This window comes from Mobula hypostoma, chromosome 21 (assembly GCF_963921235.1).
Source record: "Mobula hypostoma chromosome 21, sMobHyp1.1, whole genome shotgun sequence".
In the NCBI taxonomy this organism is placed as follows: domain Eukaryota; kingdom Metazoa; phylum Chordata; class Chondrichthyes; order Myliobatiformes; family Myliobatidae; genus Mobula; species Mobula hypostoma.
Window position 1 is genome coordinate 10,711,076 of NC_086117.1, and position 26,979 is coordinate 10,738,054.

General features: G+C 44.3%; 1 protein-coding gene and 1 long non-coding RNA gene across 2 annotated transcripts in view; one reads left to right on the forward strand and one right to left on the reverse strand.

The window, feature by feature from the left end:
• LOC134360111 (uncharacterized) overlaps positions 1 to 15,608 on the reverse strand; it is a 39,181-nt gene extending 23,573 nt beyond the window's left edge. Inside the window, exon 1 of the long non-coding RNA XR_010021255.1 lies at positions 15,436 to 15,608. This is a non-coding gene — a long non-coding RNA (uncharacterized LOC134360111). The remainder of the gene's footprint in view (positions 1 to 15,435) is intronic.
• The window catches only part of LOC134360110 (LIM/homeobox protein LMX-1.2-like), a 264,136-nt gene that overhangs the window by 213,462 nt on the left and 23,695 nt on the right, over positions 1 to 26,979 (forward strand). Inside the window, exon 3 of the mRNA XM_063074189.1 lies at positions 26,347 to 26,579. Coding sequence (XP_062930259.1) covers positions 26,347 to 26,579 — 233 coding nt within the window. The remainder of the gene's footprint in view (positions 1 to 26,346; positions 26,580 to 26,979) is intronic.

The following is a 26,979-nucleotide window of genomic DNA, read 5'->3' on the forward strand; positions in this document are numbered from 1 at the left end:
TACATCATTCAAAGCTTCATTTTCATTGTAACATTCAATCTGATTGTTGATACCTTCCTAATTCCTAACTCGTTGAAGTAACAATACCTGATTCTGACTCACAAACGAAATGCCAGAAGATCTGAGCAGGTCAGGCGACATTTTGGGCTGAGATCTTTCATCAAGACCGATGAAAGGTCCTGATGATTTGGTATGATGTCCTGATGCAGGGTCTCAATCGAAACATTGTCTATTCCTTTCCATAGATGCTGCCTGACCTGCTGAGTTCCGCCAGTACTTCTGTGTGTTCTGGATTTCCTGCATCTGCAGAATCTCCTGTGTTTCTGAGTCTGATCCTAGTTCATTTTGTGTGCGTTGCTGAAGATTTCCAGCATCTGTGGAATCTCTTGTGTTTATGAGATTTGAGGGGACTTTTCTCTTCTTCTGTGCTTCGAGCATCTTTGCCTTTCTGAGGGAAAATGGATGAGGGAACAATGTTGGATTCATAAGAATCTCAAGCACACTTATACCAATTCAAGTGATTTTCTTTACACGTGTACAGGAATATCACCTCCCAGCTTCTTACTTCATACCCCTCCCCCGTCCACCCGGCTTCACCTATCACCTCTTATCTTGTACTCCTTCCCCATCGCCACCCTCTTCACCCTTCCCTTCTTATGAAGGACCTGATGCAGGGTTTATTCCCCCTGTATGGATGCTGCCTGACCTGCTGAGTTCTTCCAGCCTTTTGTGTGTGGTACAGGGACAGACTCAGTTGCGGGACAAATTCTAGAGCCTTAAATCTTTCCATCGGATCTTGTTCTGATTGTTTGCAAAGATTGACTTTACACACGTTTGGTTACTGAAGGCACAAAATCAACACTCAAACTCCTGGTGAAAGGCGAGATTGGACAGTTTACTGTCCGCGGCTTATCTGGAAATCTGTAGATACAGGTGTGAATAGGATGGCCGGCAAGATCCTAAGCACAAACACAGATGCGCAAATGACATACCAGGAGCTGAAATTAGTGCCCGTCTTATCAGTTCTATCTAATCGTATTGCAACAGGCTACTTACTAGGTCATTTATCCAGTGTGACAGGAGAGTGTTCTTAGCTGTAAAGTTTAAAATAATTCCCTTCGCCAGTTAACAACAATACCTCCTGCTTTGATTATGAAAGAAAAAGAACTGTAGTCTCAGATTTGAAATGAAATACAGAAAGATTTACTAATGCTCTCACAATCAAAATAAAATCATCTTATATTTCTGAAAATAAAATTTTAAATGTTCGATTCAAGATGAAGTTGTAGTTATATGGGAATTTTCACAGGGGTGCAGTTAGGCTTGTCACCTATAAGATAAATCTTCAAATGATACAGGAATATTTTAGTGAGGGCTCAAGTGATGTGTCAGTGTACCAATCTAATTTAGTTAAATATTAAATTTTAACTATCGCTATCAATTAGTTTTTAACTAATATAAACAGCTTGTTTGTACAACGTACAACATACTTGCAGTAATGCTACGATTTTATTTGAAAATTTTATTTGTTCACTGGATGTGACACGACGAACAAGGTCACTGTTTATTGCCCTTTGCAAATTCTCCCTAAAGTCAATGGCTTCCTGGACGATGTGAGTGGGCAGCTGCGGGTCAACTGTGTCACTGTCGTTTGGAGGCACACAAGGACACACCCGGAGCGCAGTAGTGGATTTCTACTCCTGACTGGAACACAGCGTCGTAGCAAATTTCTTTTTATTTAGAGACACATCAGGTCCAACTACCCACCTATTTAACCCTAGCCTAATCAGACAATTTACAATGACCAATTAACCTACTGACCAGTATGTCTTTGGACTGTGGGGCAAAACCAGAGCACCCGGAGGAAACCCACGCATCTCACAGGGAGGACATGCCAACACCTTACAGAGGTAGCCGGAATTGAACTCAGAACCCCAATACTCCAAGCTGTAATAGTGTCGCACTAACCGCTACAGTGTAAATAGAGCTCCTGCCTCACAGGTCCAGTGCCCCAGGTTTATGCCTGGTATTAGGATTGTTATTTTTTTATAATTATCATAAACACAAGAGATTCTGCAGCTGCTGGAAATCTTGAGCAACACACATAAAATGCTGGTGGAACTCAGCAGGTCAGGCAGTATCTATTGCATGCCATCTTGGACAATGTCTCCCATCCACTACATAATGTACTGGGTGGGGCACAGGAGTACATTCAGCCAGAGACTCATTCCACCGAGATGCAACACAGAGCATCATAGGAAGTCATTCCTGCCTGTGGCCATCAAACTTTACAACTCCTCCCTTGGAGGGTCAGACACCCTGAGCCAATAGGCTGGTCCTGGACTTATTTCCTGGCATAATTTACATATTACTATTTAATTATTTATGGTTTTATTACTATTTAATTATTTATGGTGCAACTGTAACGAAAACAATTTCCCCTGGGATCAATAAAGTATGGCTATGACTCTGACTATGACTATCTATGGAGTATCCTCTGCAACGTCCGCCATCTCCAAAGAGATCTCACCACCGAACCTATCTTTACCTCCCCGACTCGCTCCACATTCCACAGGTATCACTTCCTCCATGATTCCCTTGTCCATTCAACCCTCTCCACTAACCTCCCTACTGGCACTAACCCCTGCGAGCAGCCTAAGTGCGACACCTGCCCATTCACCTCCTCCCTCACCTCCATTCAGTCCTTCCAGGTGAGGCAACCCTTCGCCTGTGAATCTGCTGGGGTCGTCTAATGTGTCCGCATATTCCTGATGTGGACTCCTCTACACCGGTGAGACCCATTGTAAATTGGCAGACCGCGTCATCGAGCACTACCGCACCATCCGCCACAAATTGTACTTCCCGGTGGCCAAACATTCTAATTCCCATTCCCATTCCTGTTCCAACATGCCAATCCATGGGTTCCTTTTGTGCCATGATGAGGCCACCCTCAGCGTGGAGGAGCAACACCTTATATTCCATCTGGGTAGCCTTGAACTTGATGGCGTGAATATTGATTTCTCCTTCCGGTGAACAAATTACCCCTCCCACTCTGACCTTTCACTTCTTCTCACCTGCCTATCACTTCCCCCGGGGACTCTCCTCTTTCCCTTTCTCCAATGGTCCACTCTGCTCTCCTTTCAGATTCCTTCCTCTCCTGCTCTTAACCTTTCCCACCCACCTGGCTTCATCTATCACCTTACGGCTAGCCTCCTTACCCTCCCCCCTCCACCTTTTTATTCTGACATCTTCCCCCTTCCTTCTCAGTCCTGAAGAAGGGTTGCTGCCCAAAACGTTGACTCTCCATTCATTTTCAGCAATGCTGCCTGACCTGCTGAGATCCTCCAGAATTTTGTGCATTTCTCTGTGGAGGGGAACAAACAATTGACATTTCAGGCTGAGGTTGTTTTATGAGCTTGCATCGAGGGCCGCACAGTAGCATAGCAGTTAGTACGAAGCTTTTCAGCACCAGTGGTCAGGGTTCGACTTCTGCCACTGCTTGAAGGGGTTTGTACACACAAAATATTCTGCAGATGCTGGGATCAAAGCAACACTCACAACACACTGGAGGAACTCAGCAGGTCGGGCAGCATTTGTGGAAACGATGAGACGACGTTTCGGGCCGGAACCCTTCGTCAGGACTGAAGAGGGAAGGGGCAGAGGCCCTGTAAAGAAGGTGGGGGTGGGTTGGAAGTAGAAGGCTGGTAGGTTCAGTTGAAAAACCAGCAATTTGAAAGATAAAGGGGTGGGGGAGTGGAAGCAGGGAGGTGATAGGCAGGAAAACAATGGGTAGTAGAAGGAGGCGGAACTGTGAGGGAGGTGATAGGCAGCTGGGGGAGGGGACAGAGTGAAATAGGGATGGAGGAAGAGAGGGGGAGGGAATTACCGGAAGTTGGAGAATTCAGTGTTCATACCAAGGGGCTGGAGATTACCTAGACGGTATATGAGGTGTTGCTTCTCCAACCTGAGTTTAGCCTCATCATGGCAGTAGAGGAGGCCATGTATGGACATATCTGAATGGGAGTGGGAAGCAGAGTTGAAGTGGGTGACTACCGGGAGATCCTGTCTGTTGTGGTGGACGGAGCGGAGGTGCTCGACGAAGCGATCCCCCAATCTGCGTCGGGTTTCACCGATGTAGAGGAGGCCGCACCGGGAGCACTGGATGCAATAGATGACCCCAACAGCCTCACAAGTGAAGTGTTGCCTCACCTGGAAGGACTGTTTGGGGCCCTGAATGGTGGCAAGAGAGGAGGTGTACATCCTTGTGAGTTTCTCTGGGTGCTCCAGTTTCCTCCCACATTCCAAAGACGTAGGGGTTAGGGTTAGTGAGTTGTGGCCGTGCTGTGTTAGTGCTGGAAGTGTGGTGACACTCGGGGGGTGGGGGGCTGTCCCCAGCACATCCTCGGACCGTGTTGGCACACTCCACTGCATGCTCTAATGTACGCATGACAAATAAAACTAACCTTCTTTTTCTTTAATCTTCTTCTCATGTCATAAGGAATTGTGGGAAGCCTGTGGCTTTGTGCCAATCCAATCACGATGGCTTGAAAGGTGAACAAATTCCAAAAGACCTGAACGAAACCTCCCCAGTTTTCATTGTGCCCGCCATTCTGGTTCAAGGGGCCAGTTCTTGTGACTGAGAGGAGGAGCAGAGACTGCAAGGACAATCTCTGTGTACACTTTGGTCTGCCAGCACATCGAGCTGATCGTGTGCCGACTGGCACATTCCGGGCTGCAGGAGTACGTGCTGAGGGACGCATTGAAGCTCGGTGCAGCCACTGCAAGGGCCTGGTGAAGAATGGCCACAGTAGAGAGTTCTTCCACTACTGGAGAGGGAGGGTGAGGAAGCCCTTCAGTTATTGTAGTTGTGTACCTCTACAAGAGTGGCAGAACTATTGGTTTTAAGGAATATAATAGAACACTATGTAACACATTGTCGATGAATGCACAGTAAGAATGAAATTAAATAAGTACATGTAAATAAGTAATAAGCAATTGTAATTTTTAAAATTATGAAGAATGGTTTTTTGATACACAATCAGTGGCCACTTTATTAGGTACATTAGTGCAAATATCTAATCAGCCAATTATGTGGCAGCAACTCAATGCATAAAAGCATGCAGACACGGTCAAGAGGTTCACTTGTTGTTCAGACCAAACATCAGAATGGAGAAGAAATACTGACCGTGGAATAATTGTTGGTGGCAGATGGGGTGGTTTGAGTACCTCAGAAACTACTGATCTCCTAGGACAACAGCCTCCAGAGCAGGGGGTTCCCAAAATAGAGTCCGTGGACCCCTTGCTTAATGGTGTTGGCCCATGGCATAAAAAAGGTTGGGAACCCCTTCCCTTGAGAATCAGAATCGGGTTTAATAACACCAGTAAATGGCGTGAAATTTCTTAACTTTGTGGCAGCAGTACAATGCAATTCTTGATAATAGAGAGAATGGTACAAAAAAAAATTCAGTGAGCGGCAGTTCTGGGGTAAAACTCAACAGTAACTCAGATAACCACACGTTACAACAGTGGTGTGCAGAAGAGCATCTCTGAATGCACAACACGTCAAACCTTAAAGTGGATGGGCTACAGCAGCAGAAGACCACGAACATACACTCAGTGAACACTTTATTAGGCACAGGAGGTACTTAATAAAGTGGCCACCGAGTGTCTAAAAAAAATAGTTCTTGGAGGGTTAGTACAGTCACCGCACCATATCCCCAATGCTCACCTTTCCTACATATAACATGCACGTAGCAGTTAATGGGTTAAGCTCCATTTCTGTTGGGTTCTGAACTTGGAAAAGTATTAAAGTGAGTAGCTCTTCCACAAGCCGCTGTTGCATTGTTCCGAACCTCTCCTGTTCTGTTTGATTGCAAACAACAGCAGGGGTCTGAGTGACTAGTCCAGGAACAGAAAGCTGGGGGGGGGGGTGGGGGGTGGGAGGTAAGGTTAAATCCTCAGTCCAGTGCTTCCCGCTAATCTATCTTGTTCCATAAAGGAGGATTTATTTCGCTGCCAGCCTCTCAAAGGCTTTCTTGGTACATAAGAGATTGTCCTGGCTTTCCCGGGGAGGCGAGGTTGCTAAGGCAAGAGTGTCGCACACAGGCTTCCTTTGAGCGTTCCTCGGAGTTAGAGCTAATGAGGGGGGGGAGAAAATCTTCGGATTAGAAAAGCTGACAAAAGGAAAACAGGGGAGTAAAGAAGTTGGTCAAATGGCCATTACAACAGGACAATAATGGAATGTGAAATTAATGGTGGTAGAATATTGTCGGTCAGAGCTGCGGGGAGAGAGGTCCATTATAAGGGATTGTAAAAAGTGGGATAAGAACATGTTTAACAAAACGGGCAAAGTATATATTTGTTTGTTCAGCGACAGGATATAGACACCAAACCTAAACCCAGGAGATTCTGCAGATGATGTAAACCTAGAGCAGGGGTTCCCAGCCTGGGGTCCATAGACTACTCAGTTAATGATTGGGGTCCCTGGCATCAAAAGGTCAGGAACCCCTGATCTAGAGCAACACACACACACTCAGCAGGTCAGGCAGCATCTATGGAGAGGAATAAACAGTCGATGTTACGGGCTGAGGCCCTTCATCAGATGCATAACCAGCACTTCTTGTGCATTTTTTAGTTAGACGTAGTGGCTTCCTTGGGGACATTAGGGACATTTAAGCAGCTCTTAAACAGGCATATAGATGGCAGAAAAACAGAGCTTTGTAGGAACAGAAGGATTAGTCTGATCTTAGAGTAGGTTAAAAGCTCGGCACAAGATCATAGGCCGAATGGCGTGTACTGTGCTGTTGTGTTCTATTTTCTAGATCCTTGGGCTGTTTCAGTGGGACATTAGGAGTAATGGATGGCAGGGTGGAGATATGTCTCTACCAAAGGAGGTGTAAGGGGCTCCTTCCCTCCACTAGCCTGCAGGTCACCCTTGTGCAAGGTGTAGCACCTGCTTAGCCCCCATATCGGGGTAACGTGAAACCATGGGGTCAGGTGTTGGATGGATGTATGAGCAGGTAGTGCATATCACAAACCCCACTGACGCCAGGCAGACAATCTCTGAGGAGTATCGATAATGGCTGGGGTCACCCGTCTTGTAGAGACATTGCCCAGAAGAGGGTATTCACAAGCCACTTCTGTAGAAAAACTTGCCAAGGACCATGATTGACCACATCATATTGAATGAGTGAATGAATTAAGAGTAAACCATATTGGTGGGTCAGGAGTCATATGTAGACCTTTCGCAGGTCACTGTGAGAAGCAGGAGGAGGAGTAGGCCACACAACCCCTTCAGCCTGCTCAACCATTCAATAAGTTCATGACTAATCTAATATCTATTCTCAACATGAATTCGTTATCTGTTCTTGGTGCTCTAAGAAACCCTCGCCTTGAACATTTTCAATGATCTAAGCTCCATAGAGCAGGGTGCAGAGTTCCAAGGATACGCTACCTCTGATAATAACAGCAGACACTCGCGGGCTGCCTTCAGCACATCTTTGGGTGTGCTGGTTGTTAACACAAACGATGCGTTTCACTGTAGGTTTCGATGTACGTGTAATAAATAAATCTGAATCCGGTTCTGATTTCCTGTCTTGAGGGACATTGTGAATCCAGTCAGTTCTTTCCAACAACCTGCTAGTTTCACGCTCCCCAATACCGATGCTGTTTTATACAGCAAACTTTGACAGTCCATGAAATTAATCGAATCAAATAGTATATTATCTCCACAATATGAAAACACGCATATAACTTAGTTGAGTGCTGGGATCCAATGTTAGCATCAAGATGGAAAATGAGCTGACGGATGGGATGGCACTGGGGGACCTGGTGGGGAAAAGCAGTTGATCTGAGACAAAGTTGCCCCAAGTGCTGCCGCCAAGGTGGGGCTGGCTGCGTTTCCAAACCCACACCCCTTCGAAGGTCGTGGTTCAGCCACAGCTCAGAAGTTCCCCCATTACAAAAAGGATGTGGAAGATTTGAAAGAGGGCACGGAAGAGGTTTACCGGGGTTGGACAATGCGTGCTTTGAGGAGAGTTTGGACAGCCTCGGGTTGTTTTCTCTGGAGTGTCCAAGGCTGAGGGAGACCTGGCAGAAGTTAATGAGAGGCATATTGTAGATAGAATAGAATCGGTACAGTATCTTTTCCCCAAATTCAGTGAGAAGTCAGATGAGAAGTTAACCCACGGCCCCATACGCTAATTCAGATGAATGGTTTCAAAGAAGAGCATCTGGTGAGTTGCTTCTCCTCAGTATCCTGAGGAATATTTCTTCTTCTGAGACAGTCTCTGGGGGATCAGGAGTGACCTGCTTCCACTCCAGTGTTGAGGGGCCTAAGTTACCCATGTGTGCATTCGTTCAGCATGTGGTTACCTTTACACACAGTCTCGAGAGCGGATATCAGACCGCTGGAAAATGACAATGGAAAGGTAGCAATGGGAGAACAAAGAAGTGGCAGACAAACTTAGTATGTGTTCTGTCCTGGCTCAACAGGCCAGTTCTTGCGGCTACGAGAAGAAGCAGAGACTGCAAGGACAGTCTCTTAGGTACCCCTTTGATCTGCCTGAAACCTGTTGGTCTGCCAGCACATCGAGCTGTCTGTGGAGGAATGCCACTGGCTGCCACAATCCGGGCTGCAGGAGTACGTGCTGAGGGACGCACTGAAGCTCGGTGCAGCCACCGCAAGGGCCCGGTGGGGAATTGCCACAGTTCTTCCACTACCGGAGAGGGTGGGGCTGGGTTGGGTGAGGAAGCCCCTCAATTATTATAGTCGTGTACCATCCCACCGGGGGCCACTTGAGTGGCAGAAGACCTATTATGTAATAGAATTAGACATCTGTTAGTCTCGTGAGACCATGGATTTGCGCCTCGGAAGGTTTCCAGGGTGCAGGCCTGAGCAAGGTTGCATGGAAGACTGGCAGTTGCCCATGCTGCAAGTCTCCCCTCTCCACGCCACCGATGTTGTCCAAGGGAAGGGCACTAAGATCCATACAGCTTGGCACTGGTGTTGTCGCAGAGCAATGTGTGGTCAAGTGCCTTGCTCAAGGACACAACACGCTGCCTCAGCCAAGGCTCGAACTAGCGACCTTCGGATCACTAGACAAACGCCTTAACCGCTTGGCCACATGCCAACACATGTAATAGAGTACTACGTAACGTATTGCCTATGAATGCAAGAATGAAAAACATTATTCTTATAAATATTTTTATTATGAATAATGTTTATTTTGATATACAATCTGTGGCCACTTTATTTGGTATACCTGTACACCTGCTAGTTAATGTAGATATCTAATCAGCCAAACATGTGGCAGCATCTCGAATCATAAAAGCATGCAGACGTGGTCAAGAGGTTCATCACAATTCTGATCAATAGCTCATTGATCTTGGAACTTGCTAATTGCACAGTGGCTTCCGGGTTTCCACTGTAACTCAGATTCACATTAATTTATCAGTGAAATGCGTCAATTGTACTAACAGCTGGCACACCGAAGGATGTGCCGGGAGCAGCCCACAAGCATCACTGCACATTCTGATGCCAATGTACCATGACCACCATGTTCCTCAGAAGAGCACGCAGCAGCAAAGCAAACCCCTTTCCCGTCCCACCCATCCTCCCATTCACACATCCAGACAGACGTCCAACCCCAAGGCAGGCCACCTCTGAGCCCGCAGTCCTGGTCCCCGGATATTCAGACTCGCAGACCTCAGGCCTCCAACTTCAGAGTTCAGCCCAGCACTCGGCAATCACGGGTTTGACCTCTGGGCCAACTCTCACAACCGGCTCTGACGTGCTCAGAGGAGTCCGGAAATGGAACAGGAAGGCAGTGCAGAATTCGAAATCAATCTTTTATCAGTCGTGTCATGTCACGTTTGTTATCTGTGCCTGCCGAAGGTTTGTTAGTGTGCCTTGTGCACGGTCAGCTATAATCCTCCAATCCTCCAGAACAAGAAAGAACATGCAGTGCCCATGAACTGCTGGCACAAGAAGTATATTGGGGACATTATCTTTTGAAATAATTTGTTCAGGGCTCAAATGCTAGTTTACAAAAGTGTAACAAAAATCATTCCAGTGCCCAGATATTACCACTCTGACTAATTACAATGTTTGTAATCATAAAATGAAATACTGTCCTGGTGGTTAGAGTGCAGAGTATTTTAAATGACACTTTACAGGAGAACGATTGCTTCCTTTTTAATAGGTATTGCGACAAAGGAGATGTTTTCACAAGAATTCCAGTGAACGTGCTAAACAAACACCTCATTATTTATAGTTGTCAAGCCACTGCTTCAGCCATGACAAGGACATCCTTGAATCTTTTCCTCTATCCACTCGGTAATAATTTGTCTCGATGGTGTTTAGTTTGAGTGCCTGTTTTGGGAAACACCTTGAATAATATAAGCCAATTAACTTTCAAAATGCTGCTGCTTACATTATATACAATATGAATGAAAGTGATTCAAAATTCAAAGATTCAAAGTATATTTATTATCAAAGTATAATAAATATACTTTGATAATAAATCAAAGGCAGTATACAACCCTGAGATTTGTCTTCCCACAGACAGCCACGAAACAAAGAACACCAAAGTAAACCATGGAACCTATTCAAAGAAAATCATTAAACCCCCACTCTCCCAACGTACAAAAAAAAATAGGTAGCACAGACAGTTTGGTGGTCTGGTTATCATTTATTTATTATAACATTACTGAAAATGTCTTGTAGAAATTTCAGATTGCTTCATGAATTATGAGGCGCTCAATCAGTCATTGAATGTGAGATTAATGCAAACATGAGGAACCCTGCAGATGCTGGAATTTCAAGCAACACACATAAACGTCGACTGTACCTCTTCCTAGAGATGCTACCTGGCCTGCTGCGTTTGCCAGCAACTTTTATGTGTCTTGATTGAATGCGAGATCTTTTGTTTCAGTTTCAGTGATGCTGTCCGAATGAATTTTTTGGCTAAAGTGTTCATGGCCTGTTTAAAATACATATCAATGTAGTAGGTAGGGTGCGATCACTCCAGCCAAATTTGATGTTCTTCCAAAGGGTTGTTCCCTTAATGGGGAAGGCCTGTGCATGACACTGTTTGAGGTGGGGAGGCTGATGCGCGGGCAGTCACCCCACAGTCCTTGACAGATCGGGGACAGGGTCCAGTGACATGGAGTGCAAGACAACTGGGGACCCTTCACGGCAGCAGCCTTCCTCCGTCTTCTCTGCTGTTGTGATCTGTCATCATCTTCTGCCAGCTCCACTGCTGAGGTTTTGGTTAGATTGCTCTTTGTTTGGAACATTCCCCTTGACCTTACCACCACTGGCAACCCTACCAAGAGCTAAACTCCACTTGGCATCGTTCTTAGGACCTCAGGAACTCTCAAGCCTCTCTGCCGCAACAAGCTGACAATCCTCGGAGAAGTAACTGTACCAAAATAATACATTTTTATCAAATCAGCATAATTTTGCATTCAGAGATGCCAACCTTTGCCAGGAGGTGAATGTTACCTTCTGCAATATCTGCACAATCATCTCCAGCTTGAATGACCATGGTATAAAAATGGCTGAGCCCAGCAGACAAAACAGAAACTGGCTGAAGCAACCTTCAGGTGAGCAAGAGTGTTAAACGATTTATGGGTACTAGGAGCTTGCATGGTGAAGATAGTGGAAAACTAGGGTTCATTTTGATGGGAAGCAGGTGTTGCTGAATTGGAAGTTCATATTGTGATGGGAGGAATCTGTTGGCCAAATCAGTTTCTTTGTCTTCTCTGATATTGAGAATTCAAACCACCACACTGCTTGAGCAAAGTATCTGTGACTGTGCAATAGTACAGATGGTCAGAACTGCCGTGAGAACCCTGGGGGGTCTCCACTCCCACTATTTGTGACATTTACCGGCAGCGTTGTAGATGAAGGGCTTGAAGCAGTGTTGAGGATCTCTACCACCCATCCTACAATCTCTTTGACCCACTATCATCAGGAAGGAGGTACAGGAGCATCAGGACTAGGTCTACCATACTGGGTAACAGCTTCTTCCCTCAGGCTGTGAGACTAATGAATACCCTGTCACAGCCAAGGTCTCATCACTGGGACAGTGAGCTGTTTACTGTTACCTGTGCTGTGTACCAGATGCACTATGAATGATATTTTATTTACTTATTTATGGTAATAATTTGCTTTATATGCTGTGTGTGATATATGTTCTGTAGCTGTGCCGTGTTCCGGAGGAACGTTGTCTCATTTGGTTGTATATGTGTACAGTCAGATGACAATAAACTTGAATTTGGATTTGACGGGGTCCTCAGTGTTGTGATTGGAAGAAAATGCTGAATGGTCTCCTTACCCCGTTAGCGGATTTAGAAGAGGCATCTTTGGTCGAGGCAAGAATAACAATAACATTTAAAAGATATTTAGACAGGTACATGCTCCAAGAGGATCACAACCTTGTCATTGGGTTTGGAAGCTTGTGTGCCTCTGTAACCTGGGGAGCATGTTGTCTGAAGTCAGGACCCTGTGCGTTGGCTCTTGGTAAGGTCACCCATGCTAAACAAAGGGTAGAGGGCAGACAAACAGAGGTCCCCCGGTCCTCCGAGTTCAGGCGTTCAGCACAGGGCTAACAAAAAAATGTGTGACAGAAACAGCAATGAAGAATCCTTCTATGCAGACAAAGATGGAGGACCTTCATTGCTACCCTAAATGCCAGCAGCATAACGGGCCATAAGTAAGACAGGTACATGGATCAGAAGGTTCTAGAGAAGGGTTTCCCAAGTATTGTTTGCCATAGACCAATACCACTAAGCAAGGGGTCCATGGACCCCAAGTTGGGAACCCCTGTATTAGAGGATGTGGGCCAAATGCAGGTGAAAGGAACTAACTTAGATGGACGTCTCGGTTGGCCAGAGAAGGTTGACTTCATCTCCTTTCCTTTCCAGTCCTGAAGAAGGGCCTCAGTTCAAAACGCCGACTGTTTATTCATTTCCACAGATGCTGTCTGACCTGCTGAGTTCCCCCAGCATTTTGTGTGTAGTGCTCTGTGCTGCACTATGTGACACTATGGCTCTGTGACATGCAAAATTTTGCCTGAGTTCTATGCGATTTCTTCTCCGTAATTTGTAGCCACATTGTTAGTGATGGACGGACAGTTAACAAATACATGTTTGCAATCAAGCAGTTTATCTTTTTTTTAGTCCATAATAGTGCACACCAACATAAATCATCCACTACATGCAAGTCAGGGTCTTTGCTTGTCTTGGTAACTGTACTCCAACCAGCCGCTTAAGTCAGTTAGGGTTTAATTTGATGTTGTGTTCATTATTATCTTCATCTAGGTGACAATTTTGCAACACAGCGTTCAAAGTAACACTGGGCCTCACAATAACACCCTGATACTGGCTCGCTGCTTCTTGGTTACTTAACGGGCAAATGCCGCAAATTACGAGCGGCAGCGTAACAGGAAAATATTGGCAAGGGTTAAAGAGTTGCCGCGAAGCTCAAAACCTCACCCTTGAATGTGACTCCACTTAATGAAGAAAAGACTTGCATTTTCCTAGTTGTTTCTGCTCCTGGGGTTTCGAATTTTCTGCAGCCTTTGCCGCGCCTTCTTATTTCCAAGCCTCAATAATTTATGATCCGATTTCTGTGTTTCAGCGCAGATTAGGGAGAAATTGAAGCCATTATATGTGCTGTGCAGCCTAATGTTGTAAAGAGGGAAGGGAATACAAAAAGAATTATAGAAATCCCAAAGGTAGTAAGATTCTTTGCTCTTAAATGAAAAATTGTTTTAATTCCCTGCCACAAGCAATAATTTGATTTTTCATAAATTCTTTCATCAAATGTCACAAAACAAAAATTGACATAAATGGCAACTTTTGGCTAATGAACAGATACAAGGGAATAAACTAAATAACCAAGACAAGGGGAAAAGCAGATTCAAGGAGAAGAGGTTCATCAAAATTCAAGACAGCGATAACATTAGTGATGTCTGCAACATGAGGGCATTTTGATTATTTAAACTCCACTGTCATTCACTCTGCTTTGAGAAGCGTTAGAAAGGAATAAAATTATCTGCGGTGTTATTGTTTCACAGCTGAGGCTTCCTTGACACAACTGATGTAAAATAAAAGCACGGAAGTTCAACAATATTATCAGCGTTGATATATGTCACCAAATACTACCTTGAGATTCGCTTTCTTGCAGGCATTCACAGTAAATACAAGGAAATACAATAGAATCAATGAAATACTGCATGCGACAAAGACAAACAACCAATGTGCAAAAGACAACAAATTGTGTGAATACAAAAAGAGAAAATAAATAAATAAACAATAAATATTAAGAACATGGGTTGTGGAGTCCTTGAAAGTGAGTCCATAGGCTGTGGTTCCAGTTCAGAGTCGGGGTGAATGGTTAGCCCCTCTGGTTCAGGAGCCTGATGGTTCAGAGGTAATTACCGTTCCTGAACCTGGTGGTGTGGGTCCTGAGGCTCCTGTACCTCCTTCCTGATGGCAGCAGCGAGAAGAGAGCATGTCCTGGGTGGTGAGGGCCCTTGACCAATTCTATTGCAACATGCAAGAGGGCAACTTACACACAACCAGCGCAGAGGCCTCTTTTTCAGAGACAACTTCAAACAAAGGGTTAATAAATCCCGGCTGACCCCAGTGCCCACTCCATACAAGAGGAAATACGATAAAAAAGACCCGAGCTGGCCAAACGCCGTGTATTTTTCTATCATTTGCTGACCAGAGCACTTGAGACACACTTAATGTGAACAGCAAAGTGGACGGAGCTGCAGTGAAACCTATGTGATGATAATTAATTAGTTACAATAAAACAATTAAACAGTGTTTGCACACAACGAAGGAAATGAAGGGGCATGTAGAGCAATAGAGAGATAAAGAGATGCTTGTTAGGACAATGAATAAGTAAATAGTGGAATACTGATTTGTTGTAAAAAAGGACAGGGTCAACTCTGAAGCAAGATAAGCACCCTATAGATAATAAATCAGCTGTAGATATTAAACAACAGATGTTTCTGACCGAAACAGGAAGAAACAATGGATAGTATAACAGCAGTTATGTTTGCAAGGATTACTGAATCAGACTACACTTCAGAGGAATATCCGACAATATAAAATTTTTACGGTCACTTCCTTTAACTAACACAAATCAGCCTTCTGATATAAAGCCTGAAACATCTGTCTGTTCCTTAAAGGTTTACAGCCATGATCTGAAACTGTGCAGTGAAGCCTACACAGTGTCCACTCATAATAGGTGTCCTGTGCAATATTATCATCATCTCAGGTCTTAAACTGGCTTTATTGCTGACAGGTTATGAGATTTACTCCAGTCAGAGCTTTAGATTAGCTACAACGCAAATACAAATCATTTCACAGTAATGACTTGCTGATATACTTTCCTGAAAAGTACAAAATACTCACTTAGTTCGAAACTTCCTCTCAATAGAGTGTTCACATATCTCGATGTAACATGGTTTGAGCTTCTCCAGGGACTGCAGGCACAAAATAATGTTAAAGACACAAGTAACACACATCAAAGTTGCTGGTGAACGCAGCAGGCCAGGCAGCATCTCTAGGAAGAGGTACAGTCGATGTTTTGGGCCGAGACCCTTCGTCAGGACTAACTGAAGGAAGAGCTAGTAAGAGATTTGAAAGTGGGAGGGGGGAGGGGGAGGGGGAGATCCAAAATGATAGGAGAAGACAGGAGGGGGAGGGATGGAGCCAAGAGCTGGACAGGTGATTGGCAAAAGGGATATGAGAGGATCATGGGACAGGAGGCCCAGGGTTTACGTTTTTAAAGACACAAGAGGTGCTGCAGATGCTGGAGATCTAGAGCAATACACACAAAGCGCTAGAGGAGCTCAGCAGGTCAGGCAGCAACTATGGATGGGAATAAGCAGTTGACATTTTGGGCCCAGTCCTGATGAAGGGTCTCGGCCCGAAGTGTTGACTGTTTATTCCCATTCCTAGATGCCGTCTGACCTGCTAAGCTCCTCCAGCACATTGTGTGTATTGCACCAATAATGTTATTGTGTTAGGTGGGAGACTAACAGGCCATCGTAGAACATAAAACATAGAACAGTACAACACAGTATGAACTACACAAAGCGCAGTCACTGGAAAGCAGCATCCATCATCAAGGACCCCCACCACCCAGGCCATGCTCTCTTCTCGCTAATAATACTAATAATAATACTAATACCATCAGACAGGAGGTACAGCATGCTAGCAGGCTATTCTGGCCCAACTAGCCCACACCTCCCAATGACCCCAATGTGACCCATTAACCTATACGTCTGGTGGGCTTTGTGGAATTGAGAACTTGGGAAGAAGATAAAGAGGATCAATGTAACCGGGAGGTTGATGAATGGCTTGGACTCGATGGGCTGAAGGGCCTATTTCCTTGCTGTATCTTTGCATGACTATAATTAATTACAATTAATTAAACACAAGCTTTTGTTTTAGTTATTAAGATGGGTATTTATGTGTTTTGTTACAATATTTTAATAGTTTGCTATGTTTCTGAATGTCAGAGACACTTAAAACAGGTTGATTGTTTTGAGGGTGGCATAGGCCTCACTCCTTACCATCACCACAGAGTACCTGTTCAAGGGCTGCTTTGTAACAAGCATTTCTTGCTGGGTTCCAAGAATCTAGCCAAACGGATTGCACTTTCTGGATTAGACGGAAGCGAATGTGGGTGAGCGTGATAATGGGGAGAAATTCTGAGCAGATAGCCATAGCAATAAACTCAATGCCTTTGTATATTACAACACAGGAGTAGGAAGTTAAACATTGTGAGTTTTTCAGAAGGGGACACAACAGACCATAAAACATGAGATTAAATCATTTGGCCCATTCCATCATGGCTGATTTATTTTCCCTCCAATCCCATGCTCCTGCATTCTACCCATAACCTTTGACACCCTTACTAATCAGGAACCTATCAGCCTCAGCTTTAAATATACCCAATGACTTGGCCTCCACAGCTAATTAATTCTACAGACTCTCAACCCTCTGGCTAAAGGTATTCCTCCTCATCTCTGATCTGAAGGGACATCCTTGTATTCTGAAGCTGTGCCCCTGAACCCAGGCTCCTCTCCGCATTCACATTATCTAGGCCCTTCAGTAAGTAGGTTTCAATCTTCTAAACCACAGCGAGTACAGGCCCAGAGCCATCAAGTGCTCCTCATAGGTTAACCCTTTCATTCCCGGTATTGTTCTCATAAACCTCCTCTGGACCCTCTCCAATGCCAGGACATCCTTTCTAAATCTAGGACCAAAAAACTGCGTACAATACTCCAAAAGTTGTCTGGCCAATGCCTTACAAAGCCTCAGCATTGTATACTTGCTTTTATATTCTAGTCCACTTGAAATGAATGTGAACATTGTGTTTGCCTTCCTTTCTACTGACTCGACCTCCAAATTAATCTTGCACTTGATCTCCCACGTTTATTCCTTCTACCAAAGTGCATGGCCATACTCTTCCCTACACTGTACTCCATAAACTATTTCTTGTCCATTCTCCTAATCTGTCTAAGTCCTTCTGCAGACTCAACACTACCTGCTCATCCACCTACCTTTATATCATCTGCAAACTTGGTCACCAAAGCCATCAATTCTGTTACCCAGATCATTAATATGTAATGTGAAAAGTAACAGACTGTAAAAGGACCCCTGAGGAACACCAGTAGTCACCAACAGCCAGCCAGAAAAGGCCCCCTTTATTCCTATTCTTTGCCACCTGCCAGTCAGCCAATCTCTCTCCATGCCAGTATCTTCCTGTAATACCACCTGCTAACTTGTTGAGCAGTCTCATGTGCAGCAGCTTGTCAAAGACCTTCTAAAAAACCAAGTAAACAGCTGAGATGGAACAATGGTAACATACGTGAGGAAATCTGCAGATGCTGGAATTTCAAGCAACACACACAAAAAATGCTGGTGAACGCAGCAGGCCAGGCAGCATCTATAGGAACAGGTACAGTCGATGTTTCAGGCCGAGACCCTTCGTCAGTATGTCCTGACGAAGTGTCTCGGCCTGAAACATCGACTGTACCTCTTCCTATAGATGCTGCCTGGCCTGCTGCGTTCACAAGCATTTTTTGTCTGTGTTACAATGGTAGCATAATGGTTAGTGTGACATTATTACAGTTCAGGGTATCGGAATTCAGAGTTCATTTCTGATGCCTAGGTACGGAGTTTGTACATCCTCCTGGTGAACGTGTGGGTTTCCTCTGGGTGCTCTGGTTTCCTCCCACAGTTCAAAGATGGACCAGTTGGTTGGTTAGTTGCCCATTATAAGTTGTCCCGTGCTTCGGCTAGAGTTAAACTGGTGGGCTGCTGGCATGAAAATTGAAAGGCCAGAAGGGCCTTTTCTGCAATCTATTGCTAAATCAGGGGTTTCCAACTTGGGGTCCACGGCCCCCTCAGTTAAGGGTATGGGTCCATGGCATAAAAAAAGTTGGGAACCTCTGCTCTAAATAATATAAATAAATAAATTATATATATATATAAAGGCAGCATATAAATGTAGATCTTCTATCCAATAGAGTTGGACTGCAAGTTCTATTTCAACCAACAAATCTGCAAGAAAATATATTTAGTAGGCTGTGGGATAAAGCAAAATGCTTACCCTTCCAGTTTACATTTGGCCAAACCTTTAATATATCTATGGAACTACAAGAGGAAGAGAATCGAAAGGCTGATACAAGAGACTGTGGATATAGAATAGAAAGGCTTTTGTCCTCTTCAAAGGACCTGCCTTACGTAAAATATTTAGTTAATTCAGCTTTCCAGACCTGTTGGAGCAACCAGGGAGTTCGAAAGAAACACTTTGCCTTAGGAAAGTTCAGAATTTTATTCTTGATTCGTAAAATAAAAGAAACCATTGAAGGAATCAGGGAAGTGGGCAAAGCCAGTGGGAATGAAGAGGCAGGGATTAACGTGTACTTGCTTTGCAATCGTTGCCGATGTTGTGTTCTAAAGAATTCCTCCTCACTTCCATCCTTTATCGCAAATGACTTTTTACTCAAGGTTTTTTCTGGGGGGATTAACACTTGTGGTGTTCCAGCTGATTTGTTGTCAAAGAAGAAAGTTTGAATGTTCTTAGTTCTTAAGGCAAACCTACTGAGCTTTAAAAAAATCACTTAACTGTCCACCGTAACAACACCAGTGTTTAGACAACAGCCCGAGGCTTAATTAAACGGAGCAGAGAGATTAGTTTACAAGTTATTGGGAGCAGAAAATCACAGGTGGTTCATTTACAAACCAGGCGGCAGGTTTAAAATTTCCTAATGTAATCCTTGAGGTCCTTATTGACAAGGCTTACTAAATAGTGCATATAAAGAGTAAACTTGTTAGTGAAATTTACCTAAAACAAAATTGCGGTTATCTAAAAAAAACACCCTGAAAGAAGGTTTGTCGCAGATTGTCACAGAACCAGCTCCTTCGGAAAGTGCGAATATTGGAAAAGGCAGATGTTGGAAGTCTGAAATAGACTCCAAACATTCTGACATCCAGACTGAATTGCCTATGGATACTGTCCGACCTGAACCAGAATCAGGTATAATACCGCTGACGTATGTCCTGAAATTTGTTGTTTTGCGGCAGCATTACAATGCAATATATAAAATATGCTATAACTTAACAATAAGAAATATACATTCAAATTAAATTAATAAATAGTGCAGAAAGAGAGAAAAAATAGTGAGGCAGAGTTTATCAGTTGGTTCATTGTCTGTCAAAAATCTGATCAGCGGTGGGGGGACGAAGCTGCTCTGATACCTACGTCAGTCTCCTGTAGCTCCTCTCCGATGGTAGTAATGAGAAGAGGGCATGACCTGGGTTATGGGAGTCTTTAATGATAGATACTGCCTTTTGAGGCATTGCTGTTTGAAGGTGTACTCGGTGCTGCAGAGGCTCGTACCCATGATGGAGCTGAGTAAGGGCCTACAAACCCGCTGCAGCCTTTTCCGATCCTTTGCTCGGCTCCTCCATACCAAACGAGATGCAATCAGTTAGAATGCGTCCCATGGTACATCTGAACATACTACTGAGCATTTATTGTCTGTTCTGCTTTTTTTATACTTTCAAATTTCTGGGCTATTCTTCGACCATGCTCTGGGATTGAGGGTGATTTTTATTCCAGTTTCGTGGATTCTGAGGGAGCTGATGAAGCCAAAGAGGGAACTGCAGACTCTTCCACATGCTGAAGAGTTCCCTGGAGGGGTGGGCATTGTGGTCGGCATGGACTCGTTGGGCTGAATGGCCTGTATCCATTCTGTATTGCTCTATCACTTTATGAATCTATGAGGTGGTGGTGCTTGATCTTCTCTGAGGATTGTCATCTCGTCATGGTGTCAGAAGTATGTCAATCAATACTCTCAAGCAACTGTGTGCAAAGATTCACAATGATTTGGAATTGTCCACTGTCTGTAAACTCCAGCGACTGTTGTGCGTGAAAATTCCAGGGGATCAGCAGTTTCTGAGATACTCAAACCACCCCATCTGGCACCAACAAACATTCACTTAGACCACAAAGTCACTTAGATCACATTTCTTCCCATCCTGATGATTGATCTGACCAACAAATGAACCTCTTGATCATGTCTGTGCGCTTTTATGCATTGAGTTGCTGCCATATGATTGGCTGATTAGATATTAGCATTAACGAGCAAGCATACAGGTGTACCTAATAAAGTGGCCATTGAATGTATACTCACATTGATAATAAATTTACTTTGACTTTGAATGATTGGGAAAATCATTCTGAATTGGACAAACTGCTGACAATTGGTTTAAAGTCCTGCAAAATGGAGAAAGTAATATGTGCTACTCTGGAGCGAGGTATTAAAACTGTGGATGGAAGGCACAGCAACATTCTTGGATGAGGTACATAATTATTGATTAGTATTTAGTCCCCATCCAATCCAAAAAAATCTTGTATTCTGGTCCTATACTGCATTATAGCCGGCTGGTGGCGTAGTGGCATCAGCGCTGGACTTTGGAGCAAAGGCTCCCGAGTTCGAATCCAGCTGGCTCCCTTGCACGCTTTCCATCCGTGCTGGGTTGAGCGTCGAGCTAGCAACTCAGCCACGTAAAAATAAGAAAGCCTGATAAAAGAATGACATCATGACGGTGTCCCGATGACTCCACTTGGAGTTAAGGGCTTTCTTCTTCTTCTTCTATACTGCTTTAACTTGCAGGTGTAGCTGGTGATAAGGGAGACAAATACTGTGTTAGAGAGGACTAGAATGGAAAATGAAGGATGCGATGTTGAGGCTTTATAAGGCATTGCTCAGGTCGCATGTGGAGTATTGCGAGCAGTTTTGGGCCCCGTATCTAAGAAAGAATGTGCTGGAATTGGAGAGGGTCCAGAGGAGATTCACGAGAATGATCCTGGGAGTGAAAGGGTTAACCTATGAGGAGTGTTTGACGGCTCTCTGCCAATACTTGCTGGAGTTTAGAAGAATGGGGGGGGGCATCTCATTAAAACCTATCAAGTATTGAAAGGCCAAGACTGGGTGGATTTTGAGAGGATGTGTTTCCAATAGTTAGTGAGTCCAGGATCAGGGGGGCACTGCCACAGAACACAAGAACAGAGATGAGGTGGAATTTCTTTACCTCATCTGTAAAGGTGATGAATCTGTCGAATTCATTGCCAGAGACTGCTGCGGAGGAGGCCAAGTCATTGAGTGGTTGGTAGGTTCTTGATTAGTAAGAGCATCAAAGGTTTTGGGGAGAAGGCAGGAGAATGGGGTTGAGAGGGATAATAAATCAGTGAAGATGGAACGGCGGACTAGTCTCGATGGGTCAAGTGATCCAGTTCTGCTCCTATGTGTTTGCGGAAGCTTGCTGAGCTCAAATACCCTGCCATGTTTCTACGTTGGAAGCAGTGTCTACACTTCAAAGTAGTTAATTGGTTGTTTGGAGTGTCCTGAGGGAGAGGTTTCTGCTTTGCATTCACATGCAAGCACTTTCTTAGCTTTGAAGATGATACCAATGTAGCACATCAAACTCTCTAACGTCAGTCTCTGTTAAAGGCTGTGTGTAATCTTGCCAACGGCCAGGGCAGCCCCAAGGAACATTCCACATCACACCTCATTATGGTCGTCTCAAAATTACCTCACATCCCGGTCCAGTAACGCACTGGGCAAACATTGTGATTTAGCAGACAAGCTAAGACTCACTGCATAGGCTCTCATGCCTGCCGCTACCAATTTGGCTTTTTCTGGTTATCAGTGAACAAATTAAATAATGTAGAGTTTGCTGGGTTATCTTGCATATGGGAGATGTTGCACTAGTTTAATCGAGCTGCAAACAGATATTTGAGATTGGGATTTATTCAGTCAGCTGTTACACGTGCTTTCTCATTAGACTTCGACATGTGGTTCTGAAAGGCACAGGATGAAGTGGGATTAAATGAGGTGCTCTGGATGATCACAACAAGATCAAAAGTTAGAGTCAAAGTAAATGTATTTATCAAAGGACAATATTCAATGTTGAAAGGCCTAGACGGTGGATGTTGAGAGGATGTTTCCTATAGTGGGGGAGTCGAGGACCAGATGGTACAGCCTCAGAATAGAGGGACGTCCATTTAGAATGGAGATGATGAGGAATTTCTTTAGCCTGAGAGTGGTGAATCTGTGGAATTCGTTGCCACGGGCAGCCGTGGAGGCCAAATCTGTATATATATATTTAAAGCAGAGTTTGATAGGTTCTTGATTAGCTAGGACATGAATGGATAGGGGGAGAAGGCAGGAAACTGGACTGAGAGGGAAATGGATCAGTCAGGATGAAATGGGATAGCAGATACGATTGGCCAAATGGCCTAATTCTGTTCCTATATCTTATAGTATACGTATGTCACCATATACAACCTTCAGCTTCATTTCTTGCAGGCACTTACAGGAAAATAAAGAAATACAATAGAATTTATGGAAAAACTATGCACAGACAAAGACTGACTAACTATCACCGTATAAAAGGAGACACTTTGTGCAAGTGAAAACAAGGAAGTAAAACTGAGAGCTTGGGTTGTAGAGTGAGTCTGTAGGTTGTTGAATCAGTTCCGTGTTGCTGTGAGTGAACTTATCCACACTGGTTCAGCGGCCTGATGGTTGAAGGGTAATAATTGTTCCTGAACCTGACGGTGTGGGACCCAAGGCTTCTGTACGTCCTGCCCGATGACAGTATTGAGAAAGAGCATGGCCTAGATCGTGGGGTCCTTGATGATAGATGCTGCTTTCTTGTGGTAGCCCTCCTTGTAAATGTGTTCAGTGGTGCAGAGGGCTTTTCCTGTGGTGGACTGGGCTGTGTCCACCACTTTCTGTGGCCTTTTCTGTTTCTGGGCATGGGTGTTTCCATCCCAGACCGTGATCCAGTCAGTTAGGGTACTGTCCCCTCTGCATCTACAGATGTTTGTCAAAGTTTACACAAACACAAACGCTTAAGAAAGTAGTCGCGCTGTCAGGCCGTCTTTGTGATGGCACTCACGTGCTGATCCCAGGACAGATCCTTTTATACGATAACGCCAAAGAATTTGAAGTTGCTGACCCTCTTCACCTCCAATCCCCTAATGAGGACGTGCTCATGGATCTCCAGTTTCCTCACCTGAGCTCAATAATCAGCTGTTTGGTTTTGCTGACGTTGAGGGAAAGGTTGTTGTGGCACCAGTCAACCAAATTTTCAAATTCCCCCCAATATGCAGATTTGTCACCACCTTTGATTCAAATTACTAACCAGTCACGCAGCAAATAAGGCCGACCTTTTAGGAAAATGATGTGGAAAAGTGTGGAACATGACAACCTGGGCGGACAAAGTGGAAAGCAGATTTTTTTTTCATAGTGTGAGAAGGAAAGTGTAGGAGACATGGGTATCCTGTATCTAAACTGCTGGAAGTCCATATGCAAGTTCTGCAGGGAACTCGAAAGACAAGTGCCGCAGAAAAGAAATAAAACTTCGGAAGCTGGAATTTGAAGCAAAAACAGAAAATTTGAGGCGGCACCATAGTGTAGAAGTTAGTGTAACCATGTAACAATTACGGCACGGAAACAGGCCATCTCGGCCCTTCTAGTCCATGCCGAACTCTTACTCTCACTGTAGTGTAATGCTACTACAGAGCCAGTGACCCTGGTTCAATTCCTGCTGCTGCCTGTAAGAAGTCTGTATGTTCTTCTCGTGACCATACGAGTTTCCTCGAGGACAGATTGTCTGAGGCCCACGTTCCAAGTACGTTCCGTTAAGTAGGTTAATTGGTCACGGGGGTGTAATTGGGCCGGAAGGGTCTGTTACTCTGCTGTATCTCGAAATAAAAAAATACATAAACTGCTGTTTGAATTCAGCCAGTCAAGCAATGTCAGAGGAAAGAGAAACCAGTTCAGGTTGTCAGTCAGGGACTCTTCCTCAGGGCTCGCACAGAAGATATGTTGGCCTAGGTGAGGCATCAATTCCATATCTTCTCATTCAAAACGTCAGAGGAAGTGAGCAAGTTGAGCAGCAAACATGGGGTGACATGATAGTGAAGTGCGTAGCGTAATGCTTTACAGTGCCAGTGATAGCAAGATCGGGGTTCAATTCCTGCCGCTGTCTGTAAGGAATTTGTGCAGTTACCGTGTGCCAGTGTGGGTTTCCTCCAGGTGCTCCTGTTTCCTCCCACATTACAAAGATGTACAATGAAGGTTAGTGAGTTGTGAGCATGCTCTGTTGGTGCTGGGAGAGTGCGACACTTGCTGCCCTCAGCACGTCCTCGTTGACACAAATGATATATTTCACTGTATGTTTTGACGCACACGTGACAAGTAAAACTAATCTTTAATCTTTACTCTGGAGGGAAATGAACAGTCGACGTTTCAGCCCAAGACTCTAAGGGTCTCAGTCCAAAGCATTCACTGTACATTTCACTCCATAGATGCTGCCTGACCTGTTGTGCTCCTCCAGCATTTAGTGTGCGTTGCTTAAGATTTACAGCATCTGCAGAATCTCTTGTGTCTGTCAACCCTTGTATATTTAATTAAGATCACCCTCCACTTCTTTGATCTCCAAGAGTATAGACTCTGTCTGCTTAAGCTCTTAATGTCTTGCACTGCACTGCTGTAGCAAAACAACACATTTCACAACATTGGTCAGAGACAATAAAGTTGATTTTTTTTCTGTATTTCAAAAATAGATATTTTCATGATAAAAATAAATACAAATGGAAGAAATAGTACAAAAATCTTTACATTCTTGGTTAGTGCATTACTTATTGCAAACTTCAAAAAAGAGAGAAAAATAATCCAGAAATAAACATAAACACCATTGCCATTAAATAGCTTCCTGAAGTGATATCCCTTTCATAGTTCGAGGGATATCCCCTACCCAACTCCACTCTTCCATGCTATACGACTCCGTGACTCCATCTAAACCAGAACTAACTACCCGAAGGAGTGGTGAAGGTAAAAACTTCCAGCACATAACCGGATGCGCACTTAAAGAGTCATAACCGGTGGGGCTATGGATAGAAAAATGCCCTTAAAGCACTTGAGGTGGCATGGTAGTATAGTGGTTCACACAACGCTTTACAGTACCAGCGACCCAGGTTCAGTTCCTGTCACTGTAAGTAGTTTGTACGTTCTCCCTGTGACCGTGTAGGTTTCCTCTGGCTCTCTGGTTTCCTCCCACAGTCCAAAGGTGTACCAGCTGGTAGGTTAATTGGTCATTGTAAATTGTCCCATGATTAGGCTAGGGTTAAATCGGGGGTAGCTGGGTGACGTGGCTCGAAGGGCCAGAAGGGCCTATTCCACATTGTATCTCAATAAATAAAACAAAGAAAATTAATTAATCTAAGTTACAATGTTGCCTAACATGGAAATGATGGGCCAGAAGTCTCTACGATTTTATTATGTGTAATAATGATTTGTGCACCGGCCTCCCCATGTCAAACACAGACATGCAAGGGTGTTCATTGAGGGAATAAACCCTTAGAACAGGGGCTCCTAACCTGGGGTCCATGGCATGAAAAAAAGGTTGGGAACCCCTGCCTTAGGAGAACATCATACTCAACATTAGGGACTTATAGGAGACTTTGGATAAAGCACATGAGTGTGAGGAAAGAGGAAGGATATGAACATTGTGTAGACAGAAGATATTAGTTTAGTTGGCCATTTGATGACTAATTTAATTGGTTCAGCACAGTATTGAGGGCCGAAGGGCCTGTTCCTGTGCTGTACTGTTCTACCTTCTATGCTCTATGACTATAACAATTAATCCCTGAACTCCTATGTAACCAGATATTAACCCAGGTCAGAGTCCAATGCAGAAGCACTGTCTGAAGGCCCATCTCCTCTTTTACAGGTTGTTCGCAGCGAAGTGCAATGGCTGTATGGAGAAGATAGCACCGACGGAATTTGTCATGCGGTCTTTGGAATGCGTTTACCACCTGAGCTGCTTCTGTTGCTGCGTCTGCGAGCGGCAGTTGAGGAAGGGCGATGAATACGTGCTGAAAGAGGGGCAGCTTCTCTGCAAAAGTGACTATGAGAAGGAGAAGGACCTGCTGAGTTCTGTCAGCCCGGATGACTCTGATTCAGGTAAAGACTGCACGTAGCATCTCAGACGGAAACACACACCATTTTAATCTCCATGTCCATTTTCTGCTTCCTTAGGCCACCAGGCCTCCTGCCACTGGAAAACATTTCTGCCCCATTACTCTGTCAAAACTCTTCATTTCTAAGACTTCTTTGAAACTTGCCTTAAGGGAACCTTCCGAGCACAGGCCTAAAGCTCAAAGTTCAAAGTAAACTGATAATCAAAGTACCCCGAGATTCATTTTCTTGCAGGCATTCACATTAGAACAAAGAAATCTAATAGAATCAATGAAAAACTACACACGCAGGCTGACAAACAACCAATGTGCAGAAGACGACAAACTTTGCAAATAGAAAAGCAAACAATAAATAAATAACAAAATAAATAAATAAAATACCGAGA